At 42.4% G+C, this 14284-nt stretch overlaps 1 protein-coding gene across 11 annotated transcripts in view; it reads right to left on the bottom strand.

Moving 5' to 3' along the window:
* Nucleotides 1-14284, bottom strand: part of kiaa1217 (KIAA1217 ortholog) — a 116024-nt gene that overhangs the window by 77597 nt on the left and 24143 nt on the right. For 4 of the 11 annotated variants that reach the window (XM_005448906.4, XM_013277190.3, XM_013277200.3 and 1 more), the window contains exon 1: nucleotides 12644-13987. The exons of 1 other annotated variant lie outside the window; for it this stretch is intronic. In XM_005448906.4, coding sequence (XP_005448963.3) covers nucleotides 12644-12986 — 343 coding nt within the window. In that variant the 5' untranslated portion in view covers nucleotides 12987-13987. Of the gene's footprint in view, nucleotides 1-12643; nucleotides 13991-14284 lie in introns of those variants that run through there. 6 more of the 11 variants (XM_005448909.4, XM_005448907.4, XM_005448915.4 and 3 more) reach the window with 4 other exon arrangements.

The raw sequence follows: 14284 nt of genomic DNA, 5'->3' as shown, positions 1-14284 counted from the left end.
CAGGACAAAATGATAGAAGCAGTAGTCTGTGTTATGAATCTATCCTTTTCATTTTCTTATATTAAGCAAAAACCAGTTTATAATTCAGGGTTCATGGGTTAGCGCTATCTTAATGGCTTCAGAGCAGAAAGAAGGTGTACTCTGCGTCTGACAGCCACTGTGTTAAATGTGGTTGATTGAGACCCTGCTGAGGAGATGGCAGTTAGATCACATCTGTTTTGCAGGAAAAGTGGTACATTTGAAAATTGGTTCAATTATATTTGGTTAACGCACAGTTAGGCTGCACATACGGAGCTAGTGCCAGTCTGAGTCCAGTGTTCGTTTTAGACAGTATTCTCTCATCGGTGCTGTTGCCTTTAAAGGTACTGGATACGTAAGGAATATGTTTAAAATAATAGCTAAAAGCAATCCAAAAGTATGTCTCACACATCTATGTATTGTGACGAAGAGATGTCAACTGTAGTTAAAAAGGGTTCTTGCTGAAGCTTCATGTAATAGAGTTTATACCATAATGGTAAATGGCCTGTATTTATATAGCGCTTTACTAGTCCCTAAGGACCCCAAAGCGCTTTACATATCCAGTCATCCACCCATTCACACACTGGTGATGGCAAGCTACGTTGTAGCCACAGCCACCCTGGGGCGCACTGACAGAGGCAAAGCTGCCGGACACTGGCGCCACCGGGCCCTCTGACCACCACCAGTAGGCAACGGGTGAAGTGTCTTGCCCAAGGACACAACGACCGAGACTGTCCAAGCCGGGGATCGAACCGGCAACCTTCCGATTACAAGGCGAACTCCCAACTCTTGAAAGTTGGCCACGAACGCCAATATGGTATAGCGAGTCACTGCCATGGTTCATTACATTGTTGAAGGATGCTTCTCTTATCTTCTTGACTTCAGATAAAAACTATTTTAACTAATGTCTGTCTTGTAATAATACCTTAAAAACTGAGCAAGTGATTAATGTAGCTCTATACCCTCACTATGAAGCTAATTTTGTAGTATAAATTAATAGGCATTGGTAAGGTGTGCAGAGGTTTCTGACACGACGTTATGCACAAATTGCTCAAGAGCTGTCCGCTTGCTGGTTGTGAAAGAATATTGATTGCTTCTCAACTGGCTGGCAAATAACTCAAAGCGGTTGCTAGATGACAATGAGGGCGTCGCACCAAAACCCTCTTTAGGATTGCTTTGGTTGCTAATAGGTTGTCATGATCAACTGTTGTTTTCATGGGAAAGGCTAACTTGTCTGCAAATGCTCACCAACCGCTAACCAAACGATAGTGAAAACCTGAAAATGTGTGACACCAAGCACTTTTTCCTCCAAAGTAAAAGTTATGCCAACACTTTTCAAAAGACTTAACAGTCTCTGTTTCCAGTATATGGAATATGGAATAAGGCTACAGTCACACAAACTGTCATCATGACTGTCACACGTCCACAATGGTGGAAAAGTTAGCGTGTGGTTAGCATGACTGGAAAACCTCAACAGAAAGCTACTCTTGCCACCTCTTGTGCAAACACAGTGGGTGAGAGAGACAGTGGGTTGTCCCATTTCCAGCATGAAGAGAAAGACAAGAGAGGTCCGATTCCCACTTAACTGCACTCACAAACAACAATGGATGAATAAAGCAGGGATTATAAATCCACTAGGGTCCCACTGATGTCAAATTTGTCATCAGACAGTAAATGTGAGGGTACGTGTCTGCCTGCACGTTGACTAATTTACATTACTATGCACCAACTACGCCTGCACCCAGGCGGCACACTGCAAGTGGACTTCAAAGAAGTATAACAGGAATGATTACTCTCCCTGTCCATGTCCATAACAGAGTTTAATCCAGGCTTTAGCGCTCTGTAAATAATTAAACAAATATTAGTTCAGTGCAGAAAATGGCTTTAAGTAACTGTAGTTTCCTTTATATTTGATTAAGTTATTTTTAGCTTCTTTATTACTTTTTGGTGCTTTTTTGAATGTTTAATCATTTTACTTGCAGGCTATATGTTAGCTTAACAGTAGCGTTATTTTGTTAAAAATCCCTCATGCTTATACGCTCAGTGTTCAGCTTGCAGCAACAACACAATGAGCATTTCAAAACCATCTACAAAACGGTTAACCATGGTGTACCGGACCATCTATCCATCCATCCATCTTTTCATTTTTTACTTAACCACTCATCCAATTTAGGGTCACATGGCTGGAGCCAATCCAAGCATTCATAAAGCGCCCCGTGAACATGGCTGACACAAAGAAGCAGAAAACCACTCACTGCTAACCGCTGTACCACCACAATCTCCAATCAAACATTGAATGTACTTCTTGTTTACTGGACAGCTACATCAAAACTTTCTGGTAAAACACTGCCCCTTGGTGGTTCAAACTTTAGGTAGAAATGTCAAATTATTAAATTATGCAAACAAAAACTAACTTTAACTACAAGCAGCCACTGTACTTTAGTGCTTTGGTGAATGGGAACAGTGTGAGAAACAAACATAATTCTCTACTGTTTCACCTCATTTATAATGCATGATTACTCTGGCTTTAAACCCTCAGTGGTGCTGTGATGAGCCAAGGTCAACTCTATACCGTCCACACTCTATACTCCAAGTTTTTGATTAACTATTTGATTATCATAGGCGCAAAGCAGCACAACTCATAAACATTTAACGACTGAGGGGGGAAAAAGCCCCTCTCACTTGACTCCTGGCATTTCACCCCTAAAAGAAAAACCACACACATGCTGCAGGGTTTACGGAGAAACTGAAACAGTTGGCTTTTGCAAATAAACTGAGGTGGGATTTTAGTAGCGAGAAAACACTGATGGGGGTTGAAATAAATCTCAAGCAGTGGGGATTGCCTGAATTATCAGTTTCACATTCACAGAGACTCTGAAAAGGGGGATTTTTTCACTCTGAGCAACAGTTGGCTTCACAGAAAACACTTCATGTGTCTCAACTTGCAAACCCAAAGCAAGCTATTGCTGAAAGAGCTGTTTACTCATTCGCTACTCTAACCATTATTTATCATCCATGCATTGAATCCGGTAGAGTGCCCATAATGTCGCCCACATCCCCCACCAAAAGGGGAAACCTCCATATCAACCCAGCAGGTAACTACAACTCTGCGTAAACAAACTTTTTCATATCGCACCTCACAGCGAGCTTTATTAAATACACGTTGCTACATGTACCCGTATGAACTGTCTCAGGGCTACAGCTGTACTGTGACTAAGAAACATCATGTGTGCTGCCAAGAAAATATAGAGAAAACCTGCAAAATACAAAAGCAAAGTTTGAACCAGCTATATCCGCCTTTTTCCCCTGGCTCCAACTTTTTTAATTTCTCTTCTTCATCTGTCTTCCGCTCTCACAGGAACAAGAGAGAGAGAGAGAAAGGGAGTGATAAAGAGAGAAGACGAGGCCTATACATCAGTGGGATTTAATGCTGCCTCATCTTGCTCAGCCCTCGTATCACATGGTGTACAGCATCAATAATTTTTACGAGCCAGCGCCTTCCTGTTGGAACCACACGCTCCCAATCATGCATCTTGGAACTCATTTTCCATCTTTATTTTCTGCATGTAATTGCATAAAGACATTAAAAAAAGAGCCAGCCAGCCAGGATATAATACCACTCGCTGGCTGAACGGTGATATTAAAAGACAGGATGCTGGCTGTGTGGTCGATGCTTTGGCAGCATTTCACTTCTTTGACATAAATAAACCAAAAGTGAAGAAATCTATAAATTATCTACGTCTGATAATTTATACATTATCAGACGTGGATAACTATCTGGATCACAAATGAACAAAGTTGAACAGTTCTTTAAGAAATCAAAGTTTCCTTTTATCTTGTTTATTTGCTGAGCTCTGTGACTGTCGCACCAAATATGATATCTTCACAGTCTTCTGTCACTTTTACTGCAGGAAACTGGAACAGAAGAGTGCACTTCTGAGGCACTAAAAGCTGCTGTTGCAGTAAAGGGGCACAGACGGTGACAGGATAAAGTCAAAAGGGAAAATCCAAAATGACTGTGGTGCTTCAGACATGGATGATGCTTCAGTTTTTGATTTTGTAACTGCCATTTACTGAGCAAAAGGAGGCTTTTATTCCAGCGGGGAAATGGAATTCTGTTAACACAAAGTATCCATTTCCCTTCACAAAGATCAAGGGTCAACAAAAAATCAAATGCGCACAAAGTGCACAAAGAGGCCAAATGAAACAAACTTGGCAGCTGGAGAAACTTTGGGATTTCTCTCAAATGTCTGGACACACTTTTAGAACAGTGACTGAGTGTTTTGTTTTAAATGTTTCTGATAAATGATTTGCATGAGGAGGATTTAACCAGAGTAGTGTCAGCTAAAGGTCAGCAGGGCTTAACCCAGAAATTCAGTTTCAGTTTCACTTTCATGTCTGCCTCAGTGTAACATAATGACAGCACTGTCAGTGTCTAAGAGAACGACATTTCAGGGAAGGAAAATTGATTCCCCGACAGAACGACAAATTTCTACATTGGTTAAGGCAGAAGAAGCACAAACCAAACACTGAAACTTAAAAGGGGCTGGAAAGCAACATCATGTTCTAATCTAGCAGCCACATTGGATCCTATGGTACACACGATCTGGTAACTGGTGGTAGATGTATACTTGTTCTTGGTGTTAGTTTGGTTTATACTTTATTCCTTGTATCCCTGTTTATTCCTGCCTCCTTTGTGTTTTTCTGTCTGGATTGGTCTTTTTTGTCTCCCTTTCCAGTTGTGGCTGTTTCATTTCATTGCCTGTTCTTCTCTGTCTTGGTTAACTTCCTCCAGAGTCATTACGTTATTTATCCCCGAGCTGTGTTCCCACCTGTTTTCCATTCAATCATTATCCTGTGTATATATTGTCTCAGTCTTTCCTTGTCCTTTGTTGTGTTCTCTCTCATGTCTCGTGTCCTTCCTCCAAGTGTGAGTTTTCTTGAAAGAGTCTTAATGATTAACTACTTCATCCTGACCTGGCTTATTTTGTGTTAAATGAGAGCTCCTCATTAATGTTGCTTTTGAGTTTACTTCTCATTTCCTGAGGTTTGTATTTTGGGTCCAACTCCTTCCTGATACACAGCCTGTGCCTGACAGACTTTCTGTGTTAACCCTACAATGGACTGGTGACCTGTCTAAATTCTACCCTCCCTTTTGCTGCAGGGTACAACACACACTCACAGCTGGGACAGGCTTCAGCTCCCACCCTGACTACCCTGAACTGGACAAGCAGTTAGGAAAATAGATGAGTGTGCACTTTTTTTGCCCAGAATAAATGAGGAAATGATGCCAAATCAACATGAAAGTGATACATAGGCATAAAGACTGCTGGACAATAAATTTGTCTTGTTTAATCTATTTGCAAATAAAACATTGATTTATATGTTTTATATTTTTAGTTTTTTGTAAAAAAAAAAAAAAAATCCCACCAGATTAATTGCTGAGCTTCAAAGGGTTTTGATGATTTGTAGATTGGTGATATTTCTCAATGCTAAAGAGAGCTTTTTGGGGGAGGGGGGATTCCTCCTGAATCAAGTCTTCATCCCACTTCACTTCAAATGTGCCTTGACTTGACCTCCACAGTCTTGTCATCACTATAAGGTCACAGTAAATGGTTACTGCACAAAACAAATTTTTGTGACTGTATATAAAAGATGGCATTTGACATTAGCATTGTGCCACTTATATCTTTCTCTGGCTAGAAGTGACGATATTTCAATGACAGGGTTAAGTATTACATCATCCGCTAACAATAGCATCCGTGATGTGTAGCAGACAGCTAAGGGGTGAAGTTACTATGCAAGCGCTCTTCTCAAAGAGGCCATTCTTTTAATCATGCATAACTAAGGAGGAACAAAAAGAACAAAAATCAGCTAGTGTACAGTGAGGGTTTTTTTTTTTTGTGTCAGATGTTGCATATTTATTCCTGCTGTAGGTTTTGTCATTTTGGAGTCTCTGGAGACATATTTATAGAGCTGGCCTGAAGTGGCTGTTTGGGACACTGCAGTTTCCAGCACTTGCATGTTGAGTAATTTTTCAGTACACAAGATTAGTGCTCATGGCAGATTTATGGTGCAATGGTTGTGTCTGTTTGTGTATGCATTTGCCTATGAAGCACTTACAAAGAGCCTTATGCAATCTATTTGCAAACATACTTGTGCGCAGTCCTTCAAAAGACCAACAGCATGTAGCTCAGCGTAGATGACGCTGTGCATTAGTTGAGCGCTTACTGGTTTAAAAGTGAGCCGGAACAGGGAAAGGAGTGATCGCGGATGTGGCCACAAAGGGAAACGCGTGACCGTACAATAATACAAAGAAAAACAACAATCAGGCGACCCCCTACATGCAAGCATTTGGCGACAGTGGGAAGAAAAAACTTTTAACAGGAAGAAATCTCCAGCAAAACCAGGCTCAGTGAAGGTCAGGCATCTGCTGAAGCCAGTCGTGGCTCCGGGAGACAGTTTTCACTGTTTTAACACTTGTTTCAACTCTTTCAGTACAAGTTTGCTCTTCTCTGCAGCTGGATGAAACACCAACAGCAGCTAAAGCAAAAGTAGCCCACAGACTGGTTGTTTATGAACCTGCCCCCTGGTGGCAGAAAATACCTACAGCATGTAGACGATGATCTGCAGAGCTGTCCGTACGCCCTACTTAGAACCAAAGAACCATGTTTAACCCTTAATTGTTGCCTTTACGTCTTTATTCTCACTGTTCTTCAACACCACATGGACATGAGAATGGACACAACAACAGTCCCAGTAAGAAAGGTAATAAAGATATTTCCAAAAAATATTGAACAGTTTCTTTCAAACTAACCTTGAACACAATTCAAAAACACCTTTGCTTCTTCTCTGTACAGCACATGGACGTAACATTTATTTAAATAACTCGAATGATTAATGAAACATATTCATGAAAATCCAGTTCCCCTGAACCATCAATGAAATAAACACAGCAGGAGCTACAGAGACGAAAGTATGAGAGCATTTTGCAGTTTTGGCATACAGCGATTTTTGTGCACACTCACTCATGCTCACCCAGACATGCTGAAAACCACACAGACACACTTATGCGCACATACACATTTGCCTGAGGGGCAAAAAGCTGTAAGAGGGGGAGGTGGAGACATATTGATTTCTCTGTCAACTCTTTGATAGAAAACCCTGAGGGAGCCCTTGCATCCGCTTACATCCCTTTAGCTGAGTGAATTAACCACATTTACGCTTTGGGCAAGAACACACAAGCATTGCATTAAACTGAAAAAAATCTAATAGTGAGATGTCTACTTTGAAGGAATTTCATGCCCCATTTCCAGTATTAGCTTTGAAGAAACTGTCTGTGTAATCAAGCCAAATGACAGGCCACAGAGGAAAGTAAATATGCAAAAGACATGTAGGGCTGATAACCAGTTTGACATCAACAAGTGAAAATGCTGGAACTTGAAGTCAGGGCCGGCACGAAAGAGATTAAGGCTTTTGTTTTATCCTTAATCTGACATGCAGTAAAACCCAATCCCCTCTGCTGTCTCTCTATGAGAACCACACCACACAGCCTCCGGAATCAGGAAGAAGCATCGCTGCCCCGAGCTAAACCCCCAAAAGAAAAACACACACCAGACTCAACAGTACACACTCATGAGTTAACACATAACCAAAGCTCTTTGTTCTTGCTCAGTGGCCCAATTATTGTCTGCTTTTTTTTCTTGACGGATGAGTCACATTTCTTTTTCTGAACACAGACCCCGGGTCCACGAACACACCATTAACTCACCTACTCCCAGACTGACTCACTGGACTCCTCTTCAGTCACTAGGTACTTATTGACAAGCCAATGACAAAGCTAAGCCGTCTCCCACAGCTGAGAAAACACCAAGGCTTTGTCGCTTCCTCCCTTGCGGCATTTGGAGGAAAAGTTCTTTCAAAACTTTAGTCTCTGCTAATTGACTTCAGTCAATAGAGGCACAAAAGCTCTAACCTTAGCAAAAAATGCTGCCTCCTTTAAATTATGTTGACTTTTATGGTCAGTATTTTTAATGTTCTGCTGGTATGCTGCTACTGCTCTCACTGTGTGGTCTTTTCTCGAATACTACTGAGATAGCGTGGTGCATTTCTTTTTCACACGGCGTAAAAGATTAAACATATTTTCCTCAGTCGTATGCAAATGAATGCGAACAGCAACTCATCATATAAATCCCAGCAATGAAAAATTGTGATTGCTTGATTCAAGGTGGGAGTGCTGGGGGTGGGAGGTGGGGTTGCTTAAAATCAACCCCCTGCTTACTGACATCAATTTGTCAAGTAAATCACAAAAATGTGGATGGTGAAAAAGGTAAATGGAACTCAAACCCCTTTTGGCAGAATAAAACGCAGATCACAGATCCTCAAGAATGAAAACTTTTATATAAAAAGTCACTTAAACCGATTCCTGAATTCAAATGACATTTCTGTTTTACTGGGCCAGTTGTGGTGGTGGGAGCATTTTGTATTCTTAAGAACTCTTGCGAGTCTGATGGTTGTCAAAGAAGAAAAAGTCTGGGACAACTGGTGGCTTTAAGAGTCACGAGAGACTGCAATTACTGTAATCCCCACTTTTGGCTTCAGTTTCAAAGAAATGGATGATCGCATCCCAATTCAGAAACACATTCCCATCACACAAAACAGTTTCTCCTATAAGGAAGTGAGACAGCCAGTCATAGATACAAACTGTTCCTATTATTCAAGATTATTAACAACAAATGATTGTGCAAAACTGTGAAATATACTGAAGGGTGAGCAGAATTACATGCAGAAACATGTAACCCAGTGATTCACGTCCATATGCTACTAACACTGTTGTCAACAGGAAGCAGTCTTAATAACCTCTGACACTTGAAAACAAGCTGAAGCAACTCTTCACATACTGATGTGGTAAAACATTTCAAAACCACGTGAGACAGAAAAACTCAACAAAACCCGAGTACTGCCCATGTCTGGACTAGCAAAGCAAATGTAGACATAATTTACGACCTTTTATTGACACACTTTCTCAATCACCAGACGGTGAGGTCATCCAGAATCTGAGCAGTGACTTTTATCTCAAATGCATCTTGAGAACAAATCCTTGCCCGATCGGTCAAAGGATCAGAGGATTTAAATGCTTATTCACAAGCAGCAAAACTTTCAAGTTACTTTCAACAGAAAAAAGACAGAAAAGCGTCTGCGAGGTTTGAAGATAGCAACGACTGATGTGAGTCAGGGAAAGGTTAAGTCATTATCAGCCGAAGTCTTTCCAGACTTTAACCTTTCCATGAAGTTTTATCAACTTCCGAGCTAGCTTTGCACAATAGTTTGGGTTGATGTTTATGGTTAACTCTTTAATTCCAGAAAATAAAAGCATGAAGATGAATGGACTACACTGAAAAGTTGGAATATAAAAATATACCTTCATTAATTACATCCATCTGTTAGGGTAATATAATCCTACTTGGTTTGGTGCACTCAGTAAATAATAATGGTTGATAATAGCGACTGGTGTGCAACTGATGTTATAGTGGGAGTTATCTTGTTGAATTCTTACATTTTATGCTATTTTTCATGTTTTAGAATTTAGAACTGTGTGAGCTCTCTCCATCTTCCACGGCTTCTTCCAACAATCCAAAGACATGCACGTTAGGTTAACCAATAACTCTGAATTGGTTGCAGGTGTGAATGTGAGCGTGAATGGTTGGTTGTGTCTACATGTTAGCCCTGAGATAGACTGGTGATTTGCCCAGGGTGTCACCCCCCTTTCACCCTATAACATCTGGGATAGGACCCAGCTCACACCGAATGAATGGAAGAAAACTGGATGGACTGTTCACCACAGTGACCGTTGTTTACCGTAACTCAAGATCACCTCCAAAATACAGCTTGGTCTAATTGATCCTGGTCTGATTATTCTTTTCTAGTTTTGAATGGCAGAAGACTCGACTGAACTAAACAGACCCCTGACCTCCACCCCACCCTACATCCTTGAGAAGCATTTTTTGCGAGCTAAGCCTTATCATCCAACATCAGAGCCAGACCTCACTAATGCTCTTGTTGCTGCAAATCCTAACAGCCAGGTTCTAAATCTTTTTCAAAGCTTTCTCAAGAGGTTTCACAATCACATTCAGGTTTAAAGCCTGGGTGTCAGCTTCCTTTTTTCTGAACTTGGCATACTCGCTAAGAAGTAAATCCAATCTATAAATGCACATATAAGATGAGAGACACCTAAAGAAAAAAAGTGTTTGACAAAATGTTTGATAGTGGTTTGCTGCAGTGTTTTGCACCATCAAGGGAAAGTTGGACTTTAATGTGTGCTTGACACTTGTATTACACCCTCCCTGGACAGAAAATGTCAAACGGATTTTGCTTTTTGGTGGAAGCTGCCACTTTAAGGATGAAATTGGGCCCTTTGGTGAGCAGCAGTCAGCTCTGAAGCTTTCACACGGCGGAAATGTCACCTGTCATACGGACTTACTGTTTGCCAGCACTATGTGCATCACTTCTGTTTGACCCTCTGGGTCTGTGCTTTAGCTACTGTCATGCCCTATAACTGCAATTAACTTGGGAGATCGAGACCTGCCGCAGTCAGAACCCCCCACATTAACCAGCCTGGCTTGTATAGAGACTATGAATGACTAGGGAACATGAGGAGCTGCCCATTAGATTGCAATGAAAGGGTATTTAATAGTGCTGGCCTACTTAAAATCGATTCTTGGGCAGCATATGACTCTATGTAGTGAACAGCAGTTCCATGTCCTGTAAAAATAAAGCTTGATGTATCAAAGGGTAGAGGAATCACTCCACTGTACAGCCAGTTTCTAGAGAGACTGAAGTGCTGATGCACTGGCTTTTCAGTGTAGAACTTCAAAGTTACTGTCCAGAAATGTAGACTTCTCTCAGTCTTCAAAAAAAAAAGCTTTTTGAAAATGCACAGTGGGACATGGGTGAAATATAGAGAATACACACAGTTAATCTATTCTTTTTCATGGTCTTTTGTGAGTTTATACGTGTGTGTGTGTGGGTGGGTGGGTGGTGATGGTGGCATCTTTCAATAACCGATTCAAATGCTGTCAAAGCTAGACAGGAGAAAAAGGAATGAAGAGGAGAAAAACTCGTGGAGAAACAAAAGTGAAGAGGGTGTTGTTGAGACAAAGAAACACAAGACAGTGAGCAAAAGAAAAATAATGAGTGAGATGGGAAAAAAGCAGAACTGCGCAAGAAGATAAAAGAAGAAATACTTTATAAAGTAGATGCTTTCTACGTCCTTCAGCTGAAGGTGTATGGTGTGCTCAGTTTAGATTTTAGGTCTAATTTCCTTCTCCTGTCTCTCTTTTTTTAAAGTAGCTTAGTTACTTGTATTGGAAGCAAATGAACTGAGTAGAAACTGACCTTAACACTTAAAAAAGGAACCCACTGTGTAGAAAGGCCATTTATTTCTATAACACCACAAAGAGCATCTGGTTTCCAGTACAAACTGCCCCCCTTATAACCTGTCTTTACCGCAGGGAGGGATTCACACACAGAAACAGCTCCAGACCTGTTGCTTTCCCAGCATGCCCTGCTTACATTCCTGACCTCCTTCTGTCACTCTTTTACTTGACTCACCCCTGTTGCCTACATCGACGTCACCCCCCACACTTAAAACCCCCTCACACTCCTCAATTGCTGCCTCTGACTACAGGCTGAGCAGTCGAGAGTGATTCAAGAGTGATTGTCAGTTCGCATTTTAAAAGATAAGAAAAAAAAAACAGTTAAAGATAGTAACAGCTTGTATGCACAGAGGACACAAATTTCACCCTCGTGCAATCTTGGTCAAGTTGCCTTTGAGAGTGTGAGGTGACCGTGTCCTGATGAGACTTGAAAGCCGCTGCCCTGCAGAGCTGTGAATCTAGTGAGAAGGCCAAAAGGGAACGATACTTCGCTCGACCTTCTTGCCTCATTTTTTTCAAAGAAAAATGTGCACCCAACAGAGTTGAACAACACAGTGCGATAGTGAAAAAAGATCCCATAAACAGTTGTTTCTCCCAGCTCCATCAAGACTGTGCTCAGACAGATCATTACTCAGTGTCCAAAGACAAACCTTTCCCATTTGTTTCGGTGAGACTAATACATCAGCACAGCAGGGTTAAGGATACACAAGGCACAAGAGAAGAAACATTGAACACCACTAATGCAACATGGTGTCCGGCAAAAACTCCGGCTGTTTTTAATCCTGCTCTCATTGGGAGGAGTCTGGCATTCAAAAATCCTTAAAACTCATGGACATACGTTTCAAAGTGCATGCTCTGATTCCTGTTTGATCTGCTCATTGGCTGTGGGGACATGGCATCGTCAATGAAAATATATCATTTTTTTCAGTCTTATTTCAAGGCCTACGAAGAGCAAATGCTTGTACCCATCTGTTGTCACGAGACAGGGAAGAGACAGCAGATAAAAGTCATAAACCAAAAGTGTTAAACAGTCTACAAGGATGCAGACAACAGAACTTGGACCGTGACAGTAGAAATGACTGCACTATTTGCAAGCTGAAATCAATTTGTAATTTCTAGTTTCTACTGCGAACGGATCATATTTTCACACGTAAAACATTACTGCGGTGTGTGGTTTGTTTATTACTTACTGTGCATAGAGCCTTGCTGGTGACTTGACACTTTAGGTGAGCTGATCCTGCTTTTGGGAGGGACCCCCTCCATATTTTGGCCCTTCTCACCTGGATTCTGGCTAGGGGCCTGAATCTCAGACTGGGTCTCACTCTGTGCTTTGTCCCGTGCCACAGCTGCTGTTAAAGACTTTTGTCTGCTCAGGATGGCATCACTACCTGCTCTCATCAGCTTTTCGCCCACGCTCAGGACCCGGGTTCGACCTGCCACAGCGGCCGCACTGGGGTATTCCTTCCTTGGGGAGGGCAGCTTGGATCCACCCCCTGCCGGAGGTGGCCGGGAAAGCCTGGAGGCTTTAGACATCCTGCAGGTTAGTGGATCAGTAAAGCTCCTCAGTCCCTCTCAGCCGATGGTACTGCAGCTATGTCCCATGAGCAATCCAGAAGTTTCTCAGGTCTCAGTGAGTGTGACTCTGTTACTCTTTAGCTCCAACGTGTTGTGTGGTAGTGCAGGTAGGCTGACAGGGCCAGACGGAGGGAGGGCAGGAGGAGGGCACTTTTGGGAAGCTGGGTGGGAGGCAAAAATGATGGTAAGGGGGTGGGGAGCTGTGTGGTTGGAGGTTAATAGCTCCTTGGAAGGTGTTGCCTTCTCCTGGCGTGGCCTCCTGAGATCATCATCCAAAGCAAACGGTAGACGTGTGTGCAAGTGTGTGTACGTGTTGGTAAATGGGTGTATGTGTGGATAAACCTGTGGAGTGACAGGATGTGCTGTGCCAAATGCAAACAGAAAGTCAGGTCTCCAGTGTCAGCGCATTCCGGCTTCTTAATCCCCTCTCTGCCTCTCTTTTCGCGTCTGTCACACTCTCTCGTTCTCCATCGCCCTCTCTCTTTTTTCTCGTGCCCCCTCTCTTCTTCACTTACGCTCATAATATGGTTGTCAACTTCTTCTCTTGTACTTCACGGTAAATACTTCTCCCCCCATGTCACTGTCCTCTTGCGCCTCGTCTCTCCTCTTCCCTTTTGCTTCGGTTCACTCGCTCTTCTTTGCTGATGCACAGCGGGTAACCATCCCAGCGCTCCGGCAGGCGGTAAACAGAGAGAGTGAGAGAAAAAGATTTAGAGACTGTGAGAAAAAACGGGGGAGGAAAAAGAGCACCGGGGATACAGAAAAAGTGCCGGCAGAGGCTTTGTGGAGGAGCCCTGCTCTTCAGGTGCAGCTGCTCAAGCTGTTCCAGATGTGTGTGCAGCACTTCACGTCATCAGCCAACCGCTCAGAGCCACGCTCTGGTAGAATCACCACTTCACCTCGTCCTATTTTTCCTTTTCCCTCTCTTTGTTCATCTTTTTGCTCTGACGGTCTCTAGTTATTAACATCCAGTCAGCCTGTAGCCTTCCCAACGTGATGAGATGTTCGGCTTCCAGAGGCAGGAATGCACACACACGCACACATGCACAACACAACACACTCAGTGGTGGAATTTACAGAGAATTACAGAGCCCTAAGAAGTGGAATGTTACAGCGTGTGTGTGTGCAAAACACACACAGTGAAGCTATTCTGAACTGCCGCACCGACGACATCGGCTGTGACAAGGGGAAAAAAAAAGAAAAGAAGTTGGCTGGGAGAGAAAAAGACAGGAACATCAAGCTCTTCTCTCTCTCCG

Source organism: Oreochromis niloticus, linkage group LG9 (assembly GCF_001858045.2).
Source record: "Oreochromis niloticus isolate F11D_XX linkage group LG9, O_niloticus_UMD_NMBU, whole genome shotgun sequence".
NCBI lineage: Eukaryota > Metazoa > Chordata > Actinopteri > Cichliformes > Cichlidae > Oreochromis > Oreochromis niloticus.
This window is presented reverse-complemented; position numbering and strand designations above follow the sequence as displayed.